This window comes from Nomascus leucogenys, chromosome 17 (assembly GCF_006542625.1).
Source record: "Nomascus leucogenys isolate Asia chromosome 17, Asia_NLE_v1, whole genome shotgun sequence".
Taxonomy (NCBI): Eukaryota; Metazoa; Chordata; class Mammalia; order Primates; family Hylobatidae; genus Nomascus; species Nomascus leucogenys.
Genome location: NC_044397.1, coordinates 34,107,280 through 34,134,988, shown reverse-complemented (window position 1 = coordinate 34,134,988; position 27,709 = coordinate 34,107,280). Strand labels below are relative to the sequence as shown.

The window sequence follows — 27,709 nt, the reverse complement described above, 5'->3', positions numbered from 1 at the left end:
AGCCAGACCTTGTCTATTTAATCCTGAAGGTTCCCGCCCTTGCCGGAGATCGGCCACCGGCTCGGACGCCAGTATTTCCCAGGGATGCGGGAATCCGTCGAGACCCGCTGCGTCGGGCGGGGCTAGGACGATAAACCAGCGAGATGTACCTCACTCTATCAGGCGCTTAGAGAGGCCCCGGAAATGCAGGGAAAGGTGCCGCAAGGCGTCGATGACGCACTTCCGGGACGGGATGTTTTCCGTTGCTTGACGGAGGGAGTTGTAGGCGCAAAGCTGAGAAAAGGAGAAAGTGTGGGAGACGGGCCTGGTGTAGTGGGGCCTGGTGTTTGGGACCGGAGGGTGTTGAGGGCGGATGAGTTCCTTGGGTTTGCTCTTCACCTGAAAAGAAGACTCCAGGAAGGGCAGCACATGCCAGAGAAAGATGAATTCCAGCTTGACCGCCCAGAGGCGCGGCAGTGACGCCGAGTTGGGACCCTGGGTGATGGCTGCGAGGTCCAAGGACGCAGCGCCGTCCCAACACGACGGACTTTTGCCCGTGAAAGTGGAGGAAGACTCACCCGGAAGTTGGGAGCCCAGCTATCCCGCGGCTTGGACGGACCCCGAAACTTCTCGACTGCACTTTAGGCAGCTGCGTTACCAGGAGGTGGCTGGACCGGAAGAGGCGCTGAGCCGGCTCCGAGAACTCTGTCGTCGGTGGCTGAGGCCCGAGCTGCTCTCCAAGGAGCAGATCCTGGAACTGCTGGTGCTGGAGCAGTTCCTCACCATCCTGCCCGAGGAGCTCCAAGCCTGGGTGCGAGAGCACTGCCCAGAGAGCGGGGAGGAGGCGGTGGCCGTGGTGCGGGCTCTGCAGCGAGCGCTCAATGGAACCTCACCCCAGGTAAGAAGCGAAAGGCCCGTTCTGGAGGTGAGAGTGTGGAAAATAGGCGTGTATGGGGTGCTCTGCGTTTCGGAACTTTTTTCCTTATTACATTTCGTGTGAACATTGGGGTGTGTATGGACTTCCTTTCTGTAGGCCACAGTGACAGATCCATCCAGGAGATAACTTGAGTTATAGACCTCAGCATAAAGCGAACACGGATTACTGGTTTTCTTTCTTTTTCTTTTTCTTTTTTTTTTTCTTATTGTTGTTCTTGTTGTTCTCGTTGTTGTTTGAGTTGGAGTTTCACTCTTGTCGCCCAGGCTGGAGTGCAGTGGCGCGATCTCGGCTCACTGCAACCTCTGACGCCCGGGTTCAAGCGATTCTCCTGCCTCAGTCTCCCGAGTAGCCGGGATTACAGGCGCCCGCCACCATGCCCGGCTAATTTTTGTATTTTTAGTAGAGACGGGGTTTCACCGTGTTGGCCAGGCTGGTCTCGAACCCCTGACCTCAGGTGATCCGCCCGCCTCGGCCTCCCAAAATGCTGGGATTACAGGCGTGAGCCACCGCGCCCGGCCTTGTTTACTTTTAATCTATATCGTATTTCCATTCCCATACATCACAGTGATATAAGTTAAAGAAATATTTTGCTCCTACCTACCCCCAAAATTAGTGTAAATAGTCCACAGAAAGGCTTTTCAGGATTACAAGAGAATGTCAGCCTCGATCTCTGATCTCTCCAAACTCCCTGGTCAATACAAGACTCAAGAAGAGTGGTAGTGCTGTACAGGGACAGCAGGTACTGAATGGGGCTCTTGTGTTGTTCCAGGGGATGGTGACTTTCGAGGACATGGCTGTGTCTCTAACCTGGGAGGAGTGGGAGCGCCTGGACCCAGCACGGAGGGACTTCTGCAGAGAGAGTACGCAGAAGGATTCCGGGAGCACAGTTGGGCCGAGTGAGTGCTGTTGCTCTGCTGGTTTATTGCGGTGTGTGGTTTGTGAAGGGCTGGTTCACTACCATCCCTGAGCCATTATGCCATTCCCAGACTTGGGCTGAGAGCCTTCAGGTGCCTTCTGTAACGCAAGCAGGGGCCTCTACTGCAAGCAGGGGCCTCTGTACTGCTAGGTGCTAGATTCAGCTTTTTACTTTGGTTCATTTTTAATGTTTTGTACATACAGAAAACTATAAAAAAAAGATAATGACCATCCCCTGTGTTCACCACCCAAGTTTAACAGATCTTAATACTTGGCCATATTGCCAAGGAAATAGTATGTTACAGCTGTAGGTGAGGCCCCCACATAGCCTCCCTGAAACCCTTCCCCTCTATCCTTTTCCAGAGGTAGCCAGTAAGCTGAGTGTTGTGTTTATGACTTCCATGCATGTCTTATATTGTCTCTACATAGACACGTAGCTCCACGCTGTATATCATTACTGTATGGCTTTTCTTACTCAACATTACATTTTTGAGATTTACTCATGTTGATGCATGGAGCTCTACCTATTTCACTGTCCAGATACTCCAGAATTCTATCCATTTCTGCTGATGGACATTTAGGTGTCTTAAGTTTTTAACCATTACAGCATTGCACCGAACATTCTTGTATATTCCTGCATATTTTTGTATATTTGTTCCTATGTTGGAGTTTTTGAAGAGAATATGCCTAGAGACAGGCAGTAGTCCCCCCCTTCCTGGTTTTGCTTTCTGTGGTTTCACTTACCCACAGTACGCAGTACAATCAAATATTTTAAGACAGGGAGAGACCACATTCACATGACTTTTATTACAGTATAGCATTTGTTTTTCGTTTTTTGTCTTTGGTTTTGAGGGTTTTTTTGAGATGGAGTTTTACTCTTGTTGCCCAGGGGAAGTGCAGTGGTGTGGTCTCAGCTCACTGCAACCTCTGCCTCCCAAGCCAAGCAATTCTCCTGCCTCTCTCTCCCGCGGAGCTGGAATTACAGTTATGCCCCACCATGCTCAGCTAATTTTGTATTTTTAGTAGAGACGGGGTTTTACCATGTTGGCCAGACTGGTCTTGAACTCCTTTCCTCAGGTGATCCTCCTGCCTCAGCCTCCCAAAGTGCTGGGATTACAGGTGTGAGCCACCAAACCTAGCTAAGTATATTGTTATAATTAATAGTTACTGTTAATCTCTTAATGTCCCTAATTTATTAATTAAACTTGATTAAAGGGATGTACATATAAGAAAAAACATTATAGGCTGGGCACGGTGGCTCACCCCTGTAATCCCAGCACTTTGGGAGGCTGAGGCGGGTGGATCACGAGATCAGGAGATTGAGACCATCCTGGCTAACACAGTGAAACCCTGTCTCTATTCAAAAATACAAAAAAAAATTAGCCGGGCGTGGTGGCGGGTGCCTGTAGTCCCAGCTACTCAGGAGACTGAAGCGGGAGAATGGCGTGAACCCGGGAGGCAGAGGTTGCAGTGAGCCGAGATCGTGCCACTGCACTCCAGCACTCCAGCCTGGGTGACAGAGCGAGACTCCATCTCAAAAAAAAAAAAAAAAGAAAAAGAAAAAAAAAACATTATATATATATATATACACACACATATATATACATATATACACATATATATATATAGGCTTTGGTACTATACACAATTTCAGGCATCATTGGGGGTCTTGGAATGTGTCCCCACAGAGAAGAGGGAACAACTGTATGTTCATCTTGCTCTCCAAAGAGCCCATAACTAATGTATACGCCACCAGCAATACTGATAATTTTTCTTTCTCCATATTCTTGTCAACATTTGCTGTTGGCTGGGTATGGTGGCTCACACCTGTAATCCTAGCACTTTGGGAGGCCCAGATGGGAGGATTGTTTGAGGCCAGGAGCTCAAGACTAGCCTGGGCAACATAGCAAGACCCCATCTCTTTAAAAAAAAAATTAATTAAAAAAACAGTAATACATTTTGGCCGGGCGTGATAGCTCACGCTTGTAAATCTCAGCACTTTCGGAGGCCGAGGTGGGCAGATCACGAGGTCAGGAGTTCAAGACCAGCTTGGCCAACATAGTGAAACACCGTCTCTACTGGAAATACCAAAAATTAGCCAGGCCTCTGATGCCTGATGTGCAGGGGCCCTGGCACCCTGCTCACCCACCCATCCCTTCTGCTGCCCTTCACCTACTCTGGCCACACTGCCTTGCTGCTCCAAAATATGCCAAACTCCACTGCCTCCTGGTCTTTGTGCTATGTGACCACTCTGCCTGGAATATTCTACTCTAGCTCTGTAGGAAGCAAAGCTTCAGGGCTTTGCTCAAATTGCTCCCTTGTGCTGGGTGTGGTGGCTCACACCCGTAACCCTAGCACTTTGGGAGGCCGAGGCAGGCGAATCACTTGAGGTCAGGAGTTCGAGACCAGCCTGGCCAACATGGTGAAACCCCGTCTCTACTAAAAATACAAAAATTAGCCACGCCAGTTAATGGGCACCTGTAATTACAGCTACTCAGAAGGCTGAGGCAGGAGAATCTCTTGAACCTGGGAGGTGGAGGTTGCAGTGAGCCGAGATCATGCCACTGCACTCCAACCTGGGTGACAGAGTGAGACTCTGTCTCAAAAAGATAAAATAAGAAATAGGCTGGGTGCAGTGGCTCACGCCAGTAATCCCAACACTTTGGGAGGCCAAGGCAGGTGGATCAGCTGAGGTCAGGAGATTGAGACCAGCCTGACCAACATGGTGAAACCCCATCTCTACTAAAAATACAAAAATTAGCCAGGTGTGGTGGCACGTTGCCTGTAATCCCAGCTACTCTCGAGGCCGAGGCAGGGGAATTGCTTGAACCTGGGGGGCAGAGGTTGCAGTGAGCCAAGATCACTCCACTGCACTCCAGCCTTGGCAACAAGAGCGAAACTCCATCTCAAAAAAATAAAATAGCTGGGTGTGGTGGCTCACGCCTGTAATCGCAACACTTTGCAAGGCTGAGGGGTGGATCACAAGGTCAGAGGAGTTCGAGACCATCCTGGCCAAGATGGTGAAACCTCGTCTCCACTAAAAATACAAAAAATTAGCCGGGCATGGTGGCGGGCGCCTGTAATCCCAGCTACCCGGGAGGCTGAGGCAGGAGAATCACTTGAACCTGGGAGACAGAGGTTTCAGTGAGCTGAGATCATGCCATTGCACTCCAGCCTAGGCAACAGAGCAAGACTCCATCTCAAAAATAAAATAAGATACAATAAGATAAAATAAAATATAGGCTGGGTGCTCATGCCTGTAATCCCAGAAGTCTGGGAGGCCGAGGCAGGCAGATCACGAGGTCAGGAGTTCAAGACCAGCCTGGCCAATATGGTGAAATACCGTCTCTACTAAAACTAGCAAAATTAGCACCTGTAATCCGCACTATTCAGGAGGCTGAGGCAGGAGAATCACTTGAACCCGGGTGGCAGAGGTTGCAGTGAGCCGAGATCGCACCACTGCACTCCAGCCTGAGCAACAGAGTGAGACTCCGTCTCAAAATAAATAAATAGCGACAGAGTAAGACTCCATCTCAAAACAAATAGGGAGGCTGAGGCGAGCAGATCATGAGGTCAAGAGATAGAGACCATCCTGGCCATCATGGTGAAACCTCATCTCTAATAAAAATACAAAAATTAGTTGGGTGTGGTGGTGTGTACTTGTAATCTCAGCTACTTGGGAGGCTGAGGTAGAAGAATCACTTGAACTCAGGAGGCAGAGGTTGCAGTGAACTGAGATCAGACCACTGCACTCCAGCCTGGTGACAAAGCGAGACACCGTCTCAAAAAATAAATTAATTAATTAAAATAAAAAGTAAAAGGGGTTTGAGGGTTTAACATTCTGCCAGCACTTGCTTATTTCTTTGTTGCACAAGGATGCAATGGCAGGAATTTGTATTTTCATGTTTCAGGTTTGGAAAGCAGAGTGGAGAACAAAGAGTTGATTCCAATGCAACAAATTTTAGAAGAAGTGGAGCCACAGGGGCGACTACAAGAAGCGTTCCAGGGGAAGCGTCCCCTGTTTTCTAAGTGCGGCAGTACCCATGAGTACAGGGTGGAAAAGCAGTCTGGAAACCCCTTGCCCCTGAAACTTGAAAATTCTCCTGAAGCAGAAGGACTCAACAGCATCTCAGATGTCAATAAGAATGGTTCCATAGAAGGGGAAGACTCTAAAAATAATGAATTGCAGAACAGTGCCAGATGTTCCAACCTTGTTCTGTGTCAGCACATCCCGAAAGCAGAGAGGCCCACTGATGGTGAGGAACACGGGAAAAAGTGCAAGCAGAGTTTCCACAAGGTGACGTGGCACGTGCTGAAACCTCACAAGTCTGACAGTGGAGACAGTTTCCATCATTCCAGCCTTTTTGAGACCCAGAGACAGCTCCATGAAGAAAGACCTTATAAATGTGGTAACTGTGGGAAGAGTTTCAAACAACGCTCTGACCTCTTTAGACACCAGAGAATCCACACAGGTGAGAAACCCTATGGCTGCCAAGAATGTGGGAAAAGCTTCAGCCAGAGCGCTGCCCTGACCAAGCACCAGAGGACACACACAGGTGAGAAGCCATACACCTGTCTGAAGTGTGGGGAGCGCTTCAGGCAGAATTCACACCTAAATCGTCATCAAAGTACCCACAGTAGAGACAAACATTTTAAATGTGAGGAATGTGGGGAAACCTGTCATATTTCCAACCTTTTTAGACATCAGAGACTACATAAAGGGGAGAGACCCTATAAGTGTGAAGAATGCGAGAAGAGCTTCAAACAGCGCTCTGATCTCTTTAAACACCACAGAATCCACACTGGGGAGAAGCCCTATGGATGTTCTGTCTGTGGGAAACGCTTCAATCAGAGTGCAACCCTCATTAAACACCAGCGAATTCACACTGGGGAAAAGCCTTACAAATGTCTTGAATGTGGGGAAAGATTTAGACAAAGTACACACCTTATCCGACACCAAAGAATTCATCAAAATAAAGTGCTGTCGGCTGGGCGTGGTAGCTCACGCCTGTAATCCCAGCACTTTGGGAGGCCAAGGCAGGCAGATCGTTTGAGATCAGGAGTTTGAAACTAGCCTGGCCAACATGGTAAAACCCTGTCTTTACTAAAAATAGAAAAATGAGCTGGGCATGGTGGTGCACACCTGTAAGCCCAGCTATTCGGGAGGCTGAGGCAGGAGAATCACTTGAACCCAGGAGGCGGAAGTTGCAGTGAGCCGAGATCACGCCACTGCACTCCAGCCTAGGCAACAGAGCGAGACTCCATCTCAAAAAAGAAATAAATAAAGTGCTATCATTTTGATATGTTTGTATGTGACTTGGCCTGTTTCTTTTCTTGTCCAGAACCACATTCCTTGCCATTTGGAGTATATCAGTCAATTATGGATCTTCCTTGAGTATCTCCTACAAGATAGGTTCAATCTGTCCTGAGCCTCATTACAGACTGATAGTTTCAGTGAGTGAGGAATGAGGAAGTAGGGGGCCTTCTGAAATGTGAGCTGGTGCCAGGTAAGAGACTTCTGATAAGAGCCAGGCTGACATGTAACAGGGTTCTGTCCTTGTTATCTGCGCTCTACCTTTATGTATTATTTTTGAGACTGGGTCTCGTCGTAGCCCTCCAGTGGGAGCCCAGTGGTGTGATCATGGCTCACTGTGGCCTCAGCCTCCTGGGCTCAAGTGATCCTCTTGCCTTAACCTCCTGAGTGGCAGGGACCACAGGCACACACCACCACACCCAGCTTCTTTTTTTTTTTTTTTAAGAGATAGGGTCTTGCTATGTTGCCCAGGCTGGTCTCAACCTCCTGGGCTCAAGGAATCCTCCTGCCTCAGCCTCCCAAAGTGCTGGAATTACAGACGTGCCACCACACCCAGCCTACATTTATTTACTTTTTTTTTTTTTTTTTGAGATGGAGGCTTGCTCTGTCACCCAGGCTGGAGTGTAGTGGCATGATCTTGGCTCACTGCAACCTCCACCTCCTGGGTTCAAGCAATTCTCCTGCCTCAGCCTTCCAAGTACTTGGGACTACAGGTGCACCATGCCATGCCCAGCTAATTTTTTGTATTTTAGTAGAGATGGGGTTTCACTGTGTTGCCTAGACTGGTGGTGAACTCCTAAGCTCAGGCAATCCGCCCACCTCAGCCTCCCAAAGTGCTGGGATTACACACATGAGCCACCATGCCCGGCCTCTATTCACTTTTGAACCAAATCTTGCTCACTACAATTATTAATACTTCCCTAAGAATGTATTTTAGTCATTTAAAATTTGCCTTTGGCCTTAGATTGTAGAGAGGGTTTCAACTACTTCATAATCCCCAAAAGATCTGGTAAAGCTCAGTACTCAAAAGAAGCACTCTATTTTTCACTTTCCAGAAAACCTAATTTTGCATAGTCCCTCTTTCTTTCCCGTTCTAGGAGCCTGGGAGTTCAGTTTTACGACTTGATGATTTTTTTTTTTTTTTTTTTTTTTTTTTTTTTGAGACGGGGTCTCACTCTGTCACCCAGGCTGGAGTGCAGTGGCGCAATCTCGGCTCACTACAAGCTCCACCTCCCGGGTTCATGTGATTCTCCTGCCTCAGCCTGCTGAGTAGCTGGGACTACATGCACCCCTACCACGCCTGGCTAATTTTTTGTATTTTTAGTACAGATGGGGTTTCACCGTGTTAGCCAGGATGGTCTGGATCTCCTGACCTCAAGATCCGCCCGCCCCGGCCTCCCAAAGTGCTGGGATTACAGGCCGGAGCCACTGTGCCCGGCTTTTTTTTTTTTTTTGAGACAGATTCTTGCTCTGTCGCCCAGGCTGGCGTGCAGTGGCACGATATCGGCTCACTGCAACCTCTGCCTCCCGGGTTCAAGTGATTCCCCTGCTTCAGCGTCCCGAGTAGCTGGGACTACAGGCACTCACCCACACCCGGCTGATTTTTTGTAGTGTAGAGAAAGGGTTTCACCATGTTGGCCAGGATGGTCTGTATCTCCTGACCTCGTGGTCCGCCCACCTCGGCTTCCAAGTTTCTAATCATGCCTTGATCTTTCCAGTGACCAGCCCCCAAGCTGAACCCATCGGAAATCCAAGAGTTGCCTTATTAGAACAAAGACATGCATCACTAAGGAAATTCCAATGGGTTTAGTAGCTGCGTGTCAGGAACAAGTGTCAAAGACCAAATATTATAAGAAAAGATGCTCTTAGCACCCTTATCCCTCAGGAATTCTCCAAGGTTTGCGGAGCTCTCTGCTAGTCACTGAGAATGAAGACCAGATACATATTTATCATATCACAAGGCTTATTACACAAAATTTGAGTATTTCATGCAGAAGTGAATAAAATAGAACATAAGAATCATCTCCAGTAAAGCAAGTGTGCTTGTCCTTTCCAGGTCCTGTGAAAATGAAGGGAAGAGGGTGTCTGTTCAGCTCCACTAGGGGTTCCCACCATCACGGTCAGGAGACCCCTCTCTCCCTGATGCAGGTGAGCCGGGGCACGTGTAATAGAGGCCTCTGCTTGAAGGAGTATCATCAGGAAACAGCAGTCAGGGCACTAGTGGCCCCTGAAAAACACAGGGCAGAGCCCCAGGTCTTGTCTGGGTGTAGGTGATAGTGGCTTCTCTTCCTCTAGGAACTGTCTGGAAACTGAAGGGTGTCTGGCCTGGACAGCACCTACACCTCCCTCTAAGTTTGAAGCCATCTCAGGATGGCTGTGCTTTGGATGTGACTCTTCATTTTCTGTGGCTGAGTCTCTCTAGATTTGGCAGTTCCCTGTGGCTCAGTGAATTAGAAACAGTTCTCTCCTGTTTGTACCTTCTTTAAACATGAGGATTAATCTGAGTGACAAGTGCCTGAATGTCTGAACTGGTCATCAGAGAGAATCGTAAATACAAACTATGTTTTTGTTTTTTTTTTTTTAAAAAAAGGTCTCACTTTGTCGCCCAGTCTGGAGTGCAGTGGCATGATCTCAGCTCACTTGCAGCCTCAACTTCCTGGGCTTAAGCGATCCTTCCACCTCAGCCTCCCAAGCAGCTGAGACCACAGGCACATAACCACCACACCCAGCCAATTTTTGTACTTTAAAAATATGAGAGAGGCCAGGCGCAGTGGCTCATGCCTGTAAGCCCAGCACTGGGAGGCCGAGGCTGGCAGATCACGAGGTCAGGCATTCAAGACCAGCCTGGCCAACATGGCGAACAAAACCCCATCTACTGAAAATACAAAAATTAGCTAGACATGGTGATGGGCACCTGCAGTCCCAGCTACTCAGGAGGCTGAAGCAGGAGAATCGCTTGAACCCAGGAGGCGGAGGTTGCAGTGAGCCGAGATCTCACCGCTGCACTCCAGCCTGGGCAACAGAGCAAGACTCCATCTCAAAAAAAAAAAAAAAGATGAGGTTTCACCATGTTGGCCATGCTGGTCTCAAACTCCTGGGTTGAAGTGATCTACCTGCCTCAGCATCCCAAAGTGTTGGGGATTACACATGTGACCCACTGCACCTAGCCTGAGAGCAATGTTTGTTTGTTTTTTGACATGGGGTCTCTGTCGCCCAGGCTGGAGTGCAGTGGTGCAATCTTGGCTCACTGTAACCTCCACCTCCGGGGTTCAAGCAATTCTCCTGTCTCAGCCTCCTGAGTAGCTAGAATTATAGGCGCCCACCACCACGCCCGGCAAATTAGAGCAATTTTTAATACAGACATAGGATGACGTTTAGGATATCAAAATAATTTAAATGGATCTCTTATTTTGCTGAGCTCTAGGGAGAATACACTCAGCTCAACCTATTTAAACTGAATGTCAGAATGTGCTTAGAATAACTGTGGAAACAGAAGGGATATGGCTCCTCAGAGAACATAATTGACACTTTTTGAATACAAGTAGTTTATTTGTTGGGGAGAGGTTGCAACACTATAGGGAAGGTGGAAGAGACAACCTTGGGTGAGTGCCTGTGTGCAATTCATGGGGAACCTCTGGAAACTAAAACACATGCTTGAGTTTTCCACACATGGGGAGATGGAGAATTTGGTGTTTATCAAATTCCCATCAATGATTGGCTGATGGCTGCTCCCAGGATGTCTTATTACCCCACAGGCCACAAGGTGCAGACACAGTCAGATGAAGCCCACAGAAGGTGTAAGGCCAGAGGGACTTCGGCAGGGCCCATGGCACCTATTACAAATACTGACTTACAACTCTTTTTTTTTTTTTTTCTTTTTTGAGACGGAGTCTTACTCTGTCACCCAGGCTGGAGTGCAGTGGCACGATCTCGGCTCACTGCAACCTACACCTCCCAGGTTCAAGCGATTCTCCTGCCTCAGCCTCCTGAGTAGCTGGGACTACAGGCGCGCACCACCACACTCGGCTAATTTTTGTATTTTTTAGTAGAGATGGGGTTTCACCGTATTGGCCAGGCTGGTCTCAAACTCCTGACCTCATGATCCACTCGCCTCGGCCTCCCAAAGTGCTGGGATTACAGGCATGAGCCACTGCGCCGGGCTGACTTACAACTCTTACCAGAATCTAACACATTCATTTTAGATTATGGGCAACTTTTTTTTTTTGAGATGGAGTCTTGGTCTGTCACCCAGGCTAGAGTGCAGTGGCGCAATCTCAGCTCACTGCAACCTCTGCCTCCCGGGTTCAAGTGATTCTTTTGCCTCAGCCTCCCAAGTAGCTAGGATTATAGGCGCCTGCCACTGTGCCTGGCTAATTTTTGTATTTTTAGTAGAGACGGGGTTTCACCATCTTGGCTAGGCTTGTCTTGAACTCCTGACCTTGTGATCCACCCGCCTTGGCCTCCCAAAGAGCTGGGATTACAGGTGTGAGCCACCACACCCAGCCTGATTATGGGCAACTTTTAGTTCTTCATACCTCACTAGTTACTAGTGAGTAGCCCTTAGTTTAGTTTTGTTTTTTAAGTCTATACATTAGCAGGTAATAGTTGTATGTAATACAGGAAAGGCATTCTTCTTCAATCATTTTTTTTTTTTTTTTTGAGATGGAGTCTCACTCTGTTGCCGAGGCTGGAGTGCAGTGGTGTGTTCTTGGCTCACTGCAACCTCCACCTCCCAGGTCCAAGCGATTCTCCTGCCTCAGCCTCCCAAATGGCTAATTTTTGTATTTTCAGTAGAGACGGGGTTTCACCATGTTGGCCAGGCTGGTTTTGAACTGACCTCAAGTGATTCTCCAGCCTCAGCCTCCCAGAGTGCTGGGATTACAGACATGCGACACCACACCTGGCCATCTTCAAACCTTCAATCATTCACAACCCATGCAATGGTCCCCAGCCTGGCGACCACAGGGCAAAGCTTCTGTGGCTCCCTTCTGCCTTAACTAGGCTGGAGGGAATGAGGGCACAGAGGGTGCAAGAGAGTGGACACAACAGTCTAATAACCTTTTCTCTGTTTTTTTTTTTGAGACGGAGTCTCGCACTGTGGCCCAGGCTGGAGTGCAGTGGCATGATCTCAGCTCACTGCAAGCTCCGCCTCCTGGGTTCATGCCATTCTCCTGCCTCAGCCTTCCGCATAGCTGGGACTACAGGCGCCTGCCACCACACCTGGCTAATTTTTTGATTTTTTAGTGGATACGGGGTTTCACTGTGTTAGCCAGGATGGTCTCGATCTCCTGACCTCGTGATCCACCTGCCTCGGCCTCCCAAAGTGCTGGTATTACAGGCGTGAGCCACAGCACCCAGCCCTCTTTTTTGAGACAGCCTCACTCTGTCACCCAGGCTGGAGTGCAGTGACATGTCATGGCTCACTGCAGCCTCGAACTCCTGGGCTTAAGCAATCCTCCCACCTCAGCCTTCTTAGTAGCTGGGACTGGAGGTGTGAGCCACCACACCTGGCTTTGTTATTTTTTGTAGAGACAGGATCTCACTGTGTTGCCCAGGCTAACATTTCCTTTTAAGCGTTTCTTCACTACAGATTGGCTACACAAAGAGGGCTCCCATAGAAAAACCCTTTGTTACATTTATTGCTTTTCATGGAAACAATCACGTGATACACACTTGAAGTAGAGGTTTGTAAGTTCTAGTCCTCCAATGACTGCTTTCCAGTTAATATCACGTAGATATCTGTCCTTTGTGAGTTCCCTGGTGCTTAATAAAGCTTGTGTGCCACTTGAAAGATTTTCCACATATGATGCATTGGTAGGGTTGGCTTCCAGTGTGAATGACCTGATGTCGAAAAAGATTCCTCTTAAAACTAAACGTTTTCCCACAATCTCCACATTGAAAGAATTCCTCCTTTGTATGGATTCTTTGATGCTGAATGAGATCCACATTCCGACCAAAGGACTGTCCACATTCACTGCATTTGTGGGTGTTCGGTTTACTGTGAATCTGTTGATGACATAGAAGGGTTGAATGCCGGCCAAAGGCTTTTCCACACTCAAGGCATTTATGGCGTTTTTCTCCACTGTGGATCACCTGATGTCGAATAAGGGTTGAATTCTGACTAAACGTTTTTTCACATTTGCTACATTTATAGGGTTTTTCTTTGGTGTGAATCCTCTTATGTTCAACAAGATACGCGAGCTGCCGAAAACACTTTCCACAGTCATGACATCTGTATGGCTTGTTTTGCAGGTGACACTGTTTATGGACCGTAAGAGCTGACCGCTGTCTGAAGGCTTGCCCACAGACCTTACACTCAAAAGGATTCTCTAAAAAGTGAATTCTTTGATGTTGATCAAACCATGCCTTACGCCTAATGACTTTTCCACATTCACTGCATTCATAAGACTTTGCTCTTGTGAGAATTTGCTCGTGCCCCAAAAGCAAAGATCTTTGATTGAAGGGTTTGCCATCCTCATCATATCTGCCCTGCTTCCACCTTGTTTGTGCGTTCTGATCTTGAATAAGGTTAAGGTTTTGAAGGAAGCCCCTGCTGTATTCATCACCACTAGTAGGGAAAGTAAGCCTGCAACTGTCCACAAATTCTTTACACTTATGTAACTTTTCTGAAAGTTTCTCAGCTGATTCCTGCATTACCACTGATATCTTATATGACTCTAAATCTTCAGATAATTTCTGTTTTGGAGTTAGCTTTTTCATCTTGTGTCTGGCTTCAGAACCTAGCCAAATAACAAGAAAAGATGTAAATGACCTATTCACTGCAGAAGAAAAAAAGGAAGAGAAGCCAACTGTTAGGGGTCTAGGATAATCAAATGAAGCTAAGAGGTGATCTCTTGTTTACATCATCAGACTCAAGAGGCCAAAACTCTGAAATTTTTTTTTTGAGATGGAGTCTCTATCGCCCAAGCTGGAGTGCAGTGGCATGATCTCAGCTCACTGCAACCTCCGCCTCCTGGGTTCAAGTGATTCCCCTGCCTCAGCCTCTGGAGTAGCTAGGATTACAGATGCCAGCCATCATGCTCAGCTAATTTTTGTATTTTTAGTAGAGACGGGGCTTCACCATGTTGGTCAGGCTGGTCTCGAACTCCTGACCTCAGGTGATCCACCCACCTCAGCCTCCCAAAGTGCTGGGATTACAGGCGTGAGCCACCGCACCCAGCCCAAAATTCTGAATTTCACTGGACTCTTCACTCTCATAACAAAAAGAGCTCTCGGCACCAACAAACTCACTAAAAATGTACGAGTGTGTATGCCAGAGAATGTGAGAGCAGAGCCCATCACCATTATTAGAAAAACTTACTCTAGGTACTCAGTGGTGCCAAATAAATATCAAAGAGATAGCATGTTATGCTTCAAGATACATGCTTTTTGTTTGAGACATGCCCAGGCTGGAGTGCAGTGGCATGATCTCAACTCATTGCAACCTCCAATTCCTGGGTTCAAGAGATTCTCATGCCTTAGCCTCCTGAGTAGCTGGGATTACAGGCATACACCACCACGCCCAGCTAGTTTTTGTATTTTTAGTAGAGATGATATTTCGCCATGTTGGCCAGGCTGGTCTCAAACTCCTGGCCTCAAGCGATCTGCCCGTCTCGGCCTCCAGCGATCTGCCCGTCTCGGCCTCCAAAAGTGCTGGGATTACAGGTGTGAGCCATGGTACCCAGCCTAGATACATGTTTTTAATAATTCTAGGTGAAACATCTGCTTAAAAATGGACCAAGTATAGGATAGACTAGAAAAGGAACCAGAGGGAAGTAGGGACAAAAGCCAACTGAATAGAGCAATGGGTCTCAACTAGGGGTGAACAGGGTTTGGACAATGTCTGGAGACATTTCTGGTTGTCACACCTGGGGAGGTTCAACTGGTATCTAGTGGATGCAGGCCAGGGCTGCTACTCAACATCCTAAAATGCACAGGACATGCCCCCATCCTGCCCCCAAAGAATTCATCAGCCCAAAACGTCAGTAGTGCCATGGAGGAGAAACCTTGGATGTGAAAAACAGGAGCAGCTGCATCAGGACACAGTAAGTAGAAAAATGCAGATATGTCAGGAAATACAGAAGTAATATGAAAACAAAACAAAGCAAGGGAACAAGAGGCAGCACAGAGAGAGGACAAGTAATGAGGGTGGAATCAAGGGGCATCTAGGGTGCTCTAAGAGCTGTCACTTAGAAAACACTAGAGCATCTGCATCAGATCAGCACTTTTTCCTGCAGGAGAGAGAGGATAAGCGTTCTAGACTTGAAGTCAAACCCCAGTGTCCACCTCCCAACTGTGAGAGTTCTTTTTTGAGACAGTCTTGCTCTGTCACCCAGACTGGAGTACAGTCATGTAATCTCAGCTCACTGCAACCTCTGCCTCCCAGGCTCAAGCAGTCCTCGCACCTCAGCCTCCTGAGTAGCTAGGACTACAGGCATGCGCCACCACACCCGGTTTAAATTTGTATTTTTTGTAGAGATGGGGTTTCACCATGTCACCCAGGGTGATCGTGAATGCCTGGGCTCAAGTGATCCTCCTGCCTCTGCCTCCCAAAGTGCTGGGATTACCGGCGTGAGCCCCCATACCAGGCCTGTGATATATATATATATTTTTAAATTGAGACAGAGTCTTGCCCTGTCACCCAGGCTGGAGGGCAGTGGCGCGATCTCAGCTCACTGCAGCCTCTGCCTCCCAGGTTCCGGCGATTCTCCTGCCTCAGCCTCCCAGGTGGCTGGGATTACAGGCACACGCCACTACGCATGGCTAATTTTTGTATTTTCAGTAGAGACAGGGTTTCACCATGTTGGCCAGGCTGGTCAACTCCTGGCCTCAGGTGATCCGCCCGACTTGGCCTCCTAAAGTAGGATTACAGGAATGCGCCACGGCGCCCAGCCAAGATTTCTTAATCTTAGTTTCTTCATCTGGGAAATGGGGATGCCGATCTTCCCCCCACTTCACAGGGCAGTAGGGATGAAGAAGTGGGATAATATATGCCCAGCACCTGGCTCAGCGTCTGGCACACAGAAGGGGCTTCACTAACGTGCCTTCCCTTCCTCTTCCTGATTCCACTCGCCTGGGTCTCTTCCTCACCCACCTGGGCAAGCACTACCGGAAGCCTTCCTATTCCCAGCTCTCGGTAGATCCAGGATCCACTGCTCGTCCCAGTTCTCCAGCTGACAGATCACCTCAGGTTTGGGAAACTGAAATCCTACTCATGGGGAAGTAAATGGGATGTGGCCGTTAGTGAGTTACAGAGACATGGCCCGGGGCTCAGTGGCAAGCAGAGATAAGGACAATAATCAAAAGCGGTGGTGAGAATAGAGATTGGCACAATCTTTGTAAATATCTGGCAGTCTTTATTGAAAGCCTGAACAATGTTCATACCTTTGGCTGTGGTCATTTCACTCTTAGAAATATAGCCTAAAGTACAATTGCAACCAAGATGAATGTGCCAGAGACGTTCAGCACAGTGGTATTGCAGCATCAAACTGGAAATAAACTGAATATCAAAAGGGAACAATTAAATCAAGCGTAGCACATTAATGCGATGAAGGCATAAGTATTAGGCAGATATTAAAAATCCTTGTATTCAATTGTTTTTTTTTTTATTTTTGAGACAGAGTCTTACTCTGTCACCCAGGCTGGAGTGACAATCTCGGCTCACTGCAACCTCTGCCTCCCAGGATCAAGTAATTCTTCTGCCTCAGCCTCCCAAGTAGCTGGAACTACAGGCACAGTGCCCCCACGCTTTGCTAAGTTTTGTATTTTTATTAGAGATGGGGTTTCACCATGTTGGCCAGGCTGGTCTCGAACTCCTGACCTCAGGTGATCCACCCGCCTCAGCCTCCCAAAGTGCTGGGATTACAGACTTGAGCCACTGTACTTAGCCAACTATTTATTTATTTATAAATTTATTTATTTATTTATTTTGAGATGGAGTGTCTGCTCTGTCGCCCCCACCCGGCTAATTTTTGTATTTTTATTTTTATTTATTTATTTATTTTTGAGACGGAGTTTCACTCCTGTCATCCAGGCTGGAGTGCACTGGCACCATCTCTGCTCACTGCAACCTCCGCCTCCCGGGTTCAAGTGATTCTCCTGCCTTGGCCTCCCAAGTAGCTGGAATTACAGGCATGTGGCCACCATGCCCAGCTAATTTTTGCATTTTTAGTAGAGATGAGGTTTCACCATGTTGGCCAAGCTGGTCTCAGACTCCTGACCTCAGGTGATCCACCTGTCTCGGCCTCCCAAAGTGCTGGGATTACAGGCGTGAGCCACGGTGCCCGGCCCAACTATTTATTAAAATAGAAAAACACTGCCTATATATTTTAAAGCAGAATACAAAACTCATGTATAGCATGATCCAAATTTTTTTTTTTTTTTGAGACGGAGTTTTGCTCTTGTTGCCCAGGCTGGAGTGCAATGGCAGAATCTCGGCTCACCACAACCTCCGCCTCCCGGGTTCAAGTGTTCTCTCCTGCCTCAGTCTCTGGAATAGCTGAGATTACAGGCATGTGCCACCACACCCGACTAATTTTGTATTTTTAGCAGAGACAGGGTTTCTCCATGTTGCTCAGGCTGGTCTCGAACTCCCGACCTCAGGTGATCCGCCCCCCTCCGCCTCCCTCCCAAAGTGCTGGGATTACAGGTGTGAGCCACCATGCCTGGCCCCAAATTTTGTTTTAAAAAACTATGTAGTGTGTATGTTATGTGTGTGTAAGTAATTAATACAGTTTGAACATCCCTAATCCAAAATGCTCCCAAATCCAAAACTTTCTCAGCGCTAACCTGACAAAAGTGGAGAGTTCCACACCTGACCTCATGTGACCAGTGGCAGTCAAAACGCAGGTGCACAACACAGTTAATTCAGCCTTCCCCAGGGAAAAATAAAGGGACCTTCAAGCTACATGTCTAAGGTGTATATGAAACAAAAGTGAATTTCTTGTCAGATCCTCAAATTATCTTATTATATATTTATGAGTATTCCAAAATCCAAAAAAAAAATCCGAAGTCCAAAACACTTTTGGTCCCCAGCATTTTGGATAAGGGATCCTTTCCCTGTAATAGACACATAGACGGACTGGGAAAAAGTAAACCAAAATGTTAATAACAAGAGTTATTTCTGGAAAGTAGGCCTGCAGGTGATTTTTATTATCTACTCTATTTACTGATGTATTTTCCAAAATTTCTATAATGAAAATTATTTTTGGAACTAGTAAAATCCATAAAAGAAGGCAGTGATATAGTAAAGAAGCACTCTCAGCTGGGCACGGTGGCTCACACCTGAAATCCCAGCACTTTGGGAGGCCAAGGTGGGCGGGTCACCTGAGATTGGGAGTTTGAGACCAGCCTGACCAACATGGCGAAACCCCGTCTCTACTAACAATACAAAATTAGCTAGGTGTGGTGGCGCATGCCTGTAATCCCAGCTACTCAGGAGGCCGAGGCAGGAGAATCACTTGAACCGGGGAGGCAGAGGTTGTGGTGAGCTGAGATCGCGCCATTGTACTCCAGCCTGGGCAACAAGCGCGAAACTCTGTCTCAAAAAAAAAAAAAAGCACTCTCAAGTGTTACTATTGGATATGCAAAACAGTACAAAGTTTGTTGAAGAATCATTCAGTAATCAATAAAGATTAAAGTGCCATCTCATTTAACTTCAAAATTCTGATTTTGGAAAAGTATCTTGGGAAATGATCAAAAATTCATACAAAGATTTATACTCAGAAACATCTATTCAAACATTATAAATACACAAGTAAACCAACGAACAAAAACAAAGCCAAGCTCAATGTCCCCACATGGGAAAACAATGAAATATTATTATGGACCACACAATGGAATTATATTATGCTTGTTTACTGATTCTGTGGGGAAATGCTGATACAATAATGTTAAATTTAAAACAGTTTACAGGATTACACATAGAATATGCTCAGCTACTTTTGTAAAGGCATAGGAAAAAAAGACTGGCAGGAAACCTTCCAAAATATTAACAGTGTTACCCATGAACACTTTCCTCTTCTCCTCCTCCTTTTCTATGCCTTCCATGTACTTATGTATGCTCTTGTAATGCTTTTAAAGGGAAAATTAAAATTATAAAAATCCAGAGGTGGGTGGACGATCCCACAAGAGGTGGTCAAGACTCTGTGCTAAGAGTATCAGTGCAAGGGTTAAACATGTGGCCCCAGAAAGAAAACTATTTAGCAAGGCAACTCCCACAGTGGGAGACTACAGTGGAATAGGACAGGGTAGGCTCCTGAAAAGATGGAAGCAGTGAAGGTTCAGAAATGAGGTTGGTTGAAAATCATTTCCTGAGCACCCACTAACGTTACACACCAAGAAGTTACCCATTTCCAGAGAAAAGAAAGAAAAAGACTTTCAAGAGCATAAGAAGTGAACCTTTGGAATGTAAATCTACCATAATTCTCAACTCCTGGAGGTCTTACAGATGAGGAACACAGGGTGAGAGTGAAGAACACATGAAGTGTCTAGGTCTGAGCCCTAACACAACACGACTATTCACTGTCCCCAGTCCCTTATGTGAAACCCTTAGGACCAGATGTGTTTCAGGAGTCAGAATTTTTCCAATTTCAGAAAGGTGACCTGGTGTAAATATTTTACATAACGTATCATCCCCAGTAGGGTTTGGAGTGGTGCCCTTAAATACACTGTTATTTTTGTTGTTGTTTTGTTTTGTTTTGAGAGGGAGTATCGCTCTGTCACCCAGGCTGGAATGCAGTGGCATGATCTCGGCTCAGTGCAACCTCTGCCTCCCAGGTTCAAGCGATTCTCCTGCCTCAGCCTCCCAAGTAACTGGGACTACAAGCGTGCGCCACCACACCAGGCTAATTTTTGTATCTTAAGTAGAGATGGGTTTCACTATATTGGCCAGGCTGGTCTCGAACTACTGACCTCATGTGATCCACCCTCCTCGGAATCCCAAAGTGCTGGGATTACAGGTGTGAGCCACCGCACCTGGCCTACACTGTTATTTCTGAAGTTGGGTATACAGATATGCACACCAAGTTGGAAAAATAAAGACAATAAACGGTTTCCTGTAGGATGAAGTCAGGTCTCACTGTGGTGATGTCTGGTCAGGGCTTATAGCCACACAAGTTATGAAAAAAACTTTCGGTTTTCACCGCTTTTTCTGATTCTGGAATTGCAGATAAGGGACTAAGGGCTTGCACAGACACTCAGAACACAGACAAAGCCCAATCTTCAAGCTGTGTCCTACCCAGCAAGACCATGTTCCTGTAGTTCTCCAACATCACATCTCGGTAGAGGTCCTTCTGACCCAAGTTGAGGTGGCCCCACTCCTCTCTGGTGAAGTACATCGCCACATCCTCAAACGAGAGCAGCTCCTGGAAAAGTAGCTGATAAAGGTAACTGCCATTCTTAAAATAACTTATGCACAATGATTATTCCACAGGTGAGGAAACCGAGGTTTGGGAGGTAAAGAGTGTGGGCCAAGGGCACCCAATTCATAAGGAATATATTCAGGGCTCCTTTCAGGCCTGATGGCCCTCAGGCCAGACATGTGCTGGCTTCCATACCACGGGGTCAACACAATTAATCTCTAAAGGGCCAGATGGCAAATATTTTAGGCTTTTCAGGCCCTCTGGTCTCTGTTCCAGTTCCTCAAATCTGCTGTTGATTTGAGGAACAGCAAATCAACAATCTGAGGAACAGCCTTCGTGTTGGAGCACAAAAGCAGCTGTGGACAACAAGTAAGCGAATGGGCACAGCTGTGTTTCGGGAAACTTTACCAAGCAGTCCAGGGCAGTTTGCTGACCCCTGCTCTATAAAAATAACCTATTGCTTCTGCCCCAGGTTCCTTAGGAAAGAGATGAGGTCACTGGGGGGTTGGTTAATGTGCAGACTATTTACAAAGGGATGAATAGTCTCAATGAACATGAACAAGAAATGTGGAAGCTCGCAGGTCCTGGCCACCCTGGGGAACCAGGGCCTGCTAGGTCTGAAGGGGTAAGGTGGGGAGGGCTGCTGGAGCCCAGAAGGCTGCTGGAAGGGGAGCAAGACTGCAGCTGCGGCCGAACAGAATGCAGCCACACCCATCGCACAGCTCAGTGGGGAGGGAGCCGTGGGAAGAGAAACCCAACCTCAGTTTTCCCCAGGCCTCTGGAGCCCTGTCCCCCGTCCTCCAACCCACTTCATCCCATTGCCACAAGCCAAGCAGATGCTGGAGACCAGGGGAGCCCATTGCTGGAGAATATAAAAGGTACAGACCAAGGCGCAGATGCCTGGGGAGCATATCCAGAGTGGGCAACGGTGGACACAGCACAGTGAGCACAGGGGACATTACATCTGCAAGTGACTGCCCCCTCCAGTGGGCTGAGCACTGAAGCTGCCACACTCTCCCTCCCACACCACTGCAGCCCTCAGGGCAAAGGGGCCCAGTGGCTGTCTACACACTCTCTGCTCTCACAAGACACTGCATGGGTTCAGAGGGGATGTGTGCAGGGAAAGGGCAAACGTTCGCTGTCCTGTAAGTGGTCAGTAACAGGAAATGCCCACCCCCATCCTGAGAAGCTTCACGTAGCTCCCATCTGCAGGCAGACACCACAACCTCCCAAGTTATACGGACTTTCTTTCCTGCCTATCAAACCTGAGTTCTACTGCTACGGTTGCAGGCCCTTTCTCACCATTATCCAGAATGTCACTCTTTTACCAGAGCTGCACTGCAATGTCCTCAATCTGACCTACTCAGCCATCTGCATTCCCGCACCTGCACAAGGTTAACAAGCATGGGAATAAAATGGCTTCATCTCCCAGAGTCATCGTGGCATGGTAACTCCTGTCCTAACATCCACAATAGGTTCTCAGAAACTGATTTTTAGCAAAAGTATGTACAGCAGCAGGCCCTTGAATAACTTTGTTTCACTGTAACACTGATGGAAAAAAAATGGTTTTGATATACATAGTTTGCCTTAAAGTTGCAGTTTCCAAGAACCCATCAACAGCTAGGACTTGTACATTGATAGTTGGGCACCAAATGTTGCTTAAAAGTTTCATTTTTTGTTTGTTTGGTTTGTTTTTTTTTTTTTTTTTAAGACAGTTTCGCTCTTGTTGCCCAGGCTAGAGTGTAATGGTGCGATCTCGGCTCACTGCAACCTCCACCTCCTGGGTTCAAGTGATTCTCCTGCCTCAGCTTCCCAAGTAGATGGGATTATAGGCATGTGCCACTACACCCAGCTAATTTTTGTATTTTTAGTAGAGATGGAGTTTCACTATATGTTGGTCAAACTCCTGACCTCAGGCAGTCCGCCCACCTCGGCCTCCCAAAGTGCTGGGATTCCAGGCATGAGCCACTGGGCCTCTCCTTTCTTTCAAACTCAGTCTCTTCTAGGCTGGGCGTGGCGGCTCACACCTGGATTCCCAGCACTTTGGGAGGCCAAGGCTGATGGATGGCTGGAGCCAAGAGTTTAAGAACAACCTGGGCAACATGGTGAAACCCTGTCTCTACAAACAACACAAAAATTAACCAGGCATGGTGGCATGTACCTGTGGTCCCAGCTACTTGGGAGGCTGAAGTGGGAGGATCACCTGAGCCTGGGAAGGTCAAGGCTGCCATGAGCCATGATCATGCCACTGCATTCCAGCCTGGGAGACAGAGTGAGACTCTGTCTCAAAAAAAGACAAAACACAGGCTGGGCACGGTGGCTTACGCCTATAATCCAAGCACTTTGGGAGGCTGAGGTGGGCGGATCACGAGGTCAAGAGATTGAGACCATTCTGGCCAACATGGTGAAAACCCATCTCTACTAAAAGTACAAAAATTAGCTGGGCATGGTGGCACTCGCCTGTAGTCCCAGCTACTCGGGAGGCTGAGCCAGGATAATCACTTGAACCCGGGAGGCGGAGGATGCAGTGAGCCGAGATCGCGCCACTGCACTGCAGCCTGGCAACAGAGTGAGACTCCGTCAAAAAAAAAGACAAAACAACTCAGTCCCTTCTAATCACCCTCCATAATGCTACAAATTCAATAACTGACTTTCCATTATACCCTTTCATAGGAACAGTTCAGAATTTATTATGAGAAGTTCCTTACACATCTATCTCTCTAATCAGGTTGTAATCTCCTACAGGTAAGAGTTGATCTCTCAGCACAGAAGATGGCACCTGGAGCGTACAGCAGTAGGTGCACAATAATGCTCACAGACAGAAACAATGGGCAACTACTGCAGTAATAAGAGCAATAACTTAACACAGTGCTAAACTGTAACCAGATACTGCACAAAGGACGTCACAGGGTGTTTTTCATTGAATCTTCACAACTTGCTATGATAGGCACTCTCACTGACCCATTTTACAGAAAAGAAAACTGGAGCCAGAGTATTTCTGTAACTTGCTGAAGGGAGCCCATGTGACTCCAGAGGCTAAGCTCTCTACATCACACTAAGAAGGAAAACTCCCCGCATTGATCAAGAGGGCTCAATCTGAGGAAGGAGCTGCTGGTGGCAGTGACTATGCTGACGAAGCAGAGCGGGAGGCACAGCTCACCTTCCCCCTGGCTGGTGGGAACATGGCTTCCATGGCCTGGTCTTTTGCAAGGGGTGGGATCCTGGGCGTCAGGCTGAGCTGGAGAAGAAAAAAAGATAGTCAGTAAGGCCAGCCCTAATTTGAAGCTCTCTTGGTTGGCAGATCTGGGACCAGGAATTCCAACGGGGCCCACAGACAAAGCTTAATACAAAGTCCCTGTGTTTGGTGTTGGAACATGTGATGAAATGCATGAGCTGCTACAATAAGTCTAGGAATTTCTGAGGCTAGATCAATTTCCCAAGCTCTATCTAAGAGAAACTGCAGCCCTGCCCTCACCTTCTCCCTAAAACATGTCATCCTCAGCACCTCATATACAAAGGGACAGCAGATAGACCACATATAAACATAGCACTCTGGCCAGGCATGGTGGCTCAAGCCTGTAATCCCAGCACTTTGGGAGGCTGAGGCGGGTGGATCACGAGGTCAGAAGATGGAGACCATCCTGGCCAACATGGTGAAAGCTTGTCTCTACTAAAATACAAAAAATTACCTGGGCGAGGTGGCATGCGCCTGTAGTCCCAGCTACTTGGGAGGCTGAGGCAGGAGAATCGCTTGAAGCTGGGAGGCGGAGGTTGCAGTAAACTGAGATTGTACCACTGTACTCCAGCCTGGTGACAGAGCGAGACTCCATCTCAAAAAAAAAAAAAAAAAAAAAAAAAAAATAGCACTCTGATCCACACCCTGCAGCAACCAGCTCTGGAAGCCAAACCATAGCCTCTGAGGCACCGGCCCCAAATCAGGACTTGATCAATAACCGCTTTATCCAAAATTTTGCTCCCCACTCCCTTTATAGGACCAACAGGAGAAGGCTAAATGCTCCCCTCCCCTATCACACAGGATGTCCGAGTCTAGTTATCCTACGGATTCTAGTTCACCAGCTTTTCTTTTTCTAAATCTACTTATGTATTTCCAACCCTGCTCCTATAGCCAGCTCCACCTGCTGACAAGCCCCCTCTGAAGGTGTTCTGAAGGGGTCACTCAACCCTCACCTCTAGCCTGGTGATTTGCTAGCAGGATTCAGCAACAGTAACAATTACAGACTTGCTATTTTTTTTTTTTTTTTTAAACAGAGTTTCACTCTTGTTGTGCAGGCTGGAGTGCAATGGTGTGATCTCTGCTCACTGCAACCTCCGCCTCCTGGGTTCAAGCGATTCTCCTGCCTCAGCCTCCAGAAGTAGCTGGGATTACAGGCGCCCGCCGCCATGCCCAGCTACTTTTTTTTGTATTTTTAGTTGAGATGGGGTTTCACCATGTTGGTCAGGCTGGTCTTGAACTCCTGATCTCAGGTGATCCAACCACCTTAGCCTCCCAAAGTGCTGGGATTACAGGTGTGAGCCACTGTGCCCAGCCTACAGACTTGCTTTCTAACTCAGGGTGAATTTTAATGAAATTCACTTTCATTTTAATGGATGCCCCTCAAACACAATTCACCTTCCCTGAAAACAGTTTAGAAGACCCTTTGCCTTTTTTTTTTTTTGAGGAGTCTCCCTCTATCACCCAGGCTGGAGTGCAGTGGTGTAATCATGGCTCACTGTAGCTTCCAACTCCTGGGCTTAAGCAATGCTCCTGCCTCAGTCTCCTAAGTAGATGGGACTGCAAGAGCGCACCACCACGCCCAGCTGTTTGTAGTTTTTTTGTAGATGGGGCCTTGCTATGTTGCCCAGGGTGGACCCTCTGCCTTTTAAGCAAAGAGGTACACTCTAAAAACTATCCTGATCAATGGCTCCAAGGCTGGAGCAGAGGCCTCATCCCTTTCATTCTCTACACCAAACTTGTCCAACCCTCAGCCTGTGGGCCGCATATGGCCCAGGACGAGTTTGAATCCAACCCAACACAAATTTGTAAACTTTCTTAAAACCTTATGAGATTGTTTTGCGATTTTTTTTTTTTTTTAGCTCATCAGCTATTTTTAGTGTTTGTGTATTTTATGTGTAGTCCAAGACAATTCTTCTTCCAGTGTGGCCCAGGGAAGCCGAGAGATTGGACACCCCTGCACTGTATTTACTGAGTATGTCTGTGAAGGCTGTACATCTGAATGTCAGACTTGCTAATGAAAAATTAAATGGAGGCCATGTTTTGGGTACGGCCCTAGGCCAACCACCCACAGCCACGTAAGGCATTTAAAATACATTGATTTCTCCGTTGAGTTCAGGAGTTGGAGACTGCAGTAAACTATGATGGCACCACTACACTCCACCCTGGGTGACAGAGCGAGACCCTGTCTCTCTTAAAAACAACAGGCCGGGCGCGGTGGCTCACGCCTGTAAATCCCAGCACTTTGGGAGGCCGAGGCGGGCGGATCGCGAGGTCAGGAGTTCAAGACCAGCCTGGCCAACATAGTGAAACCCCGTCTCTACTAAAAATTCAAAAATTAGCCGGGCATGGTGGCGCGTGCCTGTAGTCCCAGATAGGAGGCTGAGGCAGGAGAATCGCTTAAACCCGGGAGTTGGAGGTTGCAGTGAGTCGAGATTGGGCCACTGTACTCCAGATTGGGCAACAGAGTAACACTTCGTCTCAAACACAACAGCAACAACAATTCCTTATTTCCCTGAAAAGTGTGCGCTGACCAGGAAGGAAGCTTTTTTCTCGTTCGCATGATAAACTGAACCAATCAGCTACAGATGCAAGGCTGATCCAGCTCGACTTACCCTAGAAGGAATGCACGTTGATAATGGCCAATTACAATCAAGAACACTGCACTTCCTCATTTAGCTTTCCAAGCTGCCACTGGAACAATTTGCCAGCTGTTCCTCTGCATGCACAATAAACTCTTAAAACTTTAGCTGGAAGGGACTGTTAACTTTTGACAAAATCCAAAATGCCGCTTCACAATCACGTGAACACCTTCCACTGACAACCACAGCTCATCTCCCACTCTAACAAAACCAAGTCCCGGCGTTCACCAGCCATTCATTCTTCGGACTTTGCTCCTCTCACTGCTGAAGACTTGACACCGCCGAAAATACTCAAAAGCCGGTGCCACGGGCCCCGAGAGCCGCCGCACAGGCCCGGAGCGTCCCCTGAGAGCCGGGGGTCTCCGCAGTGGCCTCCCCCCCGCACCCACGCCCCCCACAACACTCGTTTCCTTCTCCCCAAACCTGCTGACGCCTCCGAATCTCCGCCGCGCCGCCTCCACCAGGGGCTAGGCTCTCCTCTCGGGGTTCCTGGGCCCGACCCTGGGTCTGTCGGGTCCGCGCCCCTCAGCGAATCACCCCTTACCCGAGCAACGGACACAACCACTCCGGCAGCCTCAGAGCCTCTCACTGGCTCCACCTGCGCGCGCCGAGCGAAGTGTCCCTGCCAGCGGCCCCTCTAGGACCGCGGAGGCTTCGAGACTCTCTTGTCAGACAAAGAGAGTGGCGCCCGCGCGAGTGGGTCCGAACCAATCAACGGCCTCCCTCCCCGCCCAGACCAATCAACGGCCGCAGACAGCACCAGGAGCGTCACGTGACGGACAGGGCCCCGCCCCTCCTATTTAATCATAACATAATTTAGAATTATTCTATGATTCAAGAGCGACGCAATTCGTTTCTTTGGCTGTGTGTTTGTGGAGGGGAGTAAGGTTATCAGATAAAAGAAGAAAAATGGGCGAGGCGCGGTGGCTAACGCCTGTAATCCCAGCACTTTGGAAGGCAGAGGCGGGCGGATCACGAGGTTAAGAGATTTAGATCATCCTGGCCAACATGGTGAAACCCCTTCTCTACTAAAAATACAAAAAAATTGCCGGGCGCGGTGGCTCACGCCTGTAATCCCAGCACTCTGGGAGGCCAAGGCGGGTGGGTCACCTGAGGTCGGGAGTTCGAGACCAGCCTGACCAACATGGAGAAACCCCGTCTCTACTAAAAATACAAATTTAGCCGGGCATGGTGATGCATGCCTGTAATCCCGGCTACTCAGGAGGCTGAGGCAGGAGAAGCGCTTGAACCCGGGAGGCGGAGGTTGCAGTGAGCCTAGATTGCGCCACCGCACTCCAGCCTGGGTGACAGAGCGAGACTCCGTCTCAA

The 27,709-nt window shown here is 48.0% G+C and overlaps 2 protein-coding genes across 4 annotated transcripts; one reads left to right on the top strand and one right to left on the bottom strand.

Moving 5' to 3' along the window:
• ZNF394 (zinc finger protein 394) lies at positions 1–7,147 on the top strand. The gene is made up of 3 exons (XM_003278084.4): positions 1–877; positions 1,686–1,812; positions 5,743–7,147. The coding sequence occupies exons 1-3, from the start codon at positions 422–424 to the stop codon at positions 6,843–6,845; spliced, it is 1,686 nt and encodes a 561-aa protein (XP_003278132.2). The 5' UTR covers positions 1–421; the 3' UTR covers positions 6,846–7,147.
• Positions 7,148–12,755: 5,608 nt separating this feature from the next.
• Positions 12,756–27,103, bottom strand: ZNF789 (zinc finger protein 789). 3 transcript variants are annotated; one of them, XM_012496477.2, is made up of 5 exons: positions 26,804–27,071; positions 23,667–23,744; positions 20,383–20,509; positions 16,240–16,353; positions 12,756–13,885 (listed from the first exon to the last, which is right to left on the bottom strand). In XM_012496477.2, exons 2-5 carry the CDS (start codon positions 23,697–23,699, stop codon positions 12,873–12,875), a joined length of 1,287 nt encoding a protein of 428 aa, XP_012351931.2. In that variant the 5' UTR covers positions 23,700–23,744; positions 26,804–27,071; the 3' UTR covers positions 12,756–12,872. The 3 variants fall into 3 exon arrangements, with proteins under 3 accessions (XP_012351931.2, XP_030652791.1, XP_003278119.1); XM_030796931.1 differs by lacking the exon at positions 16,240–16,353 and having other exon boundaries at positions 26,804–27,063; XM_003278071.4 differs by lacking the exon at positions 12,756–13,885 and having other exon boundaries at positions 16,262–16,644; positions 26,804–27,103.
• Between the last annotated feature and the right edge of the window lie 606 nt (positions 27,104–27,709).

Excerpts from the sequence above, each read along its gene's own strand:
- ZNF394 (XM_003278084.4), top strand. The coding sequence starts at position 422 with ATGAATTCCAGCTTGACCGCCCAGAGGCGCGGCAGTGACGCCGAGTTG. Across the intron at positions 878-1,685 it reads TCAATGGAACCTCACCCCAG|GGGATGGTGACTTTCGAGGA; the intron begins GTAAGAAGCGAA and ends GTGTTGTTCCAG. Across the intron at positions 1,813-5,742 it reads CGGGAGCACAGTTGGGCCGA|GTTTGGAAAGCAGAGTGGAG; the intron begins GTGAGTGCTGTT and ends TTCATGTTTCAG.
- ZNF789 (XM_012496477.2), bottom strand. The coding sequence starts at position 23,699 with ATGGAAGCCATGTTCCCACCAGCCAGGGGGAAG. Across the intron at positions 20,510-23,666 it reads TCCCACCAGCCAGGGGGAAG|GAGCTGCTCTCGTTTGAGGA; the intron begins GTGAGCTGTGCC and ends CTACTTTTCCAG. Across the intron at positions 13,886-16,239 it reads TTCCGGTAGTGCTTGCCCAG|GTTCTGAAGCCAGACACAAG; the intron begins GTGGGTGAGGAA and ends TTATTTGGCTAG.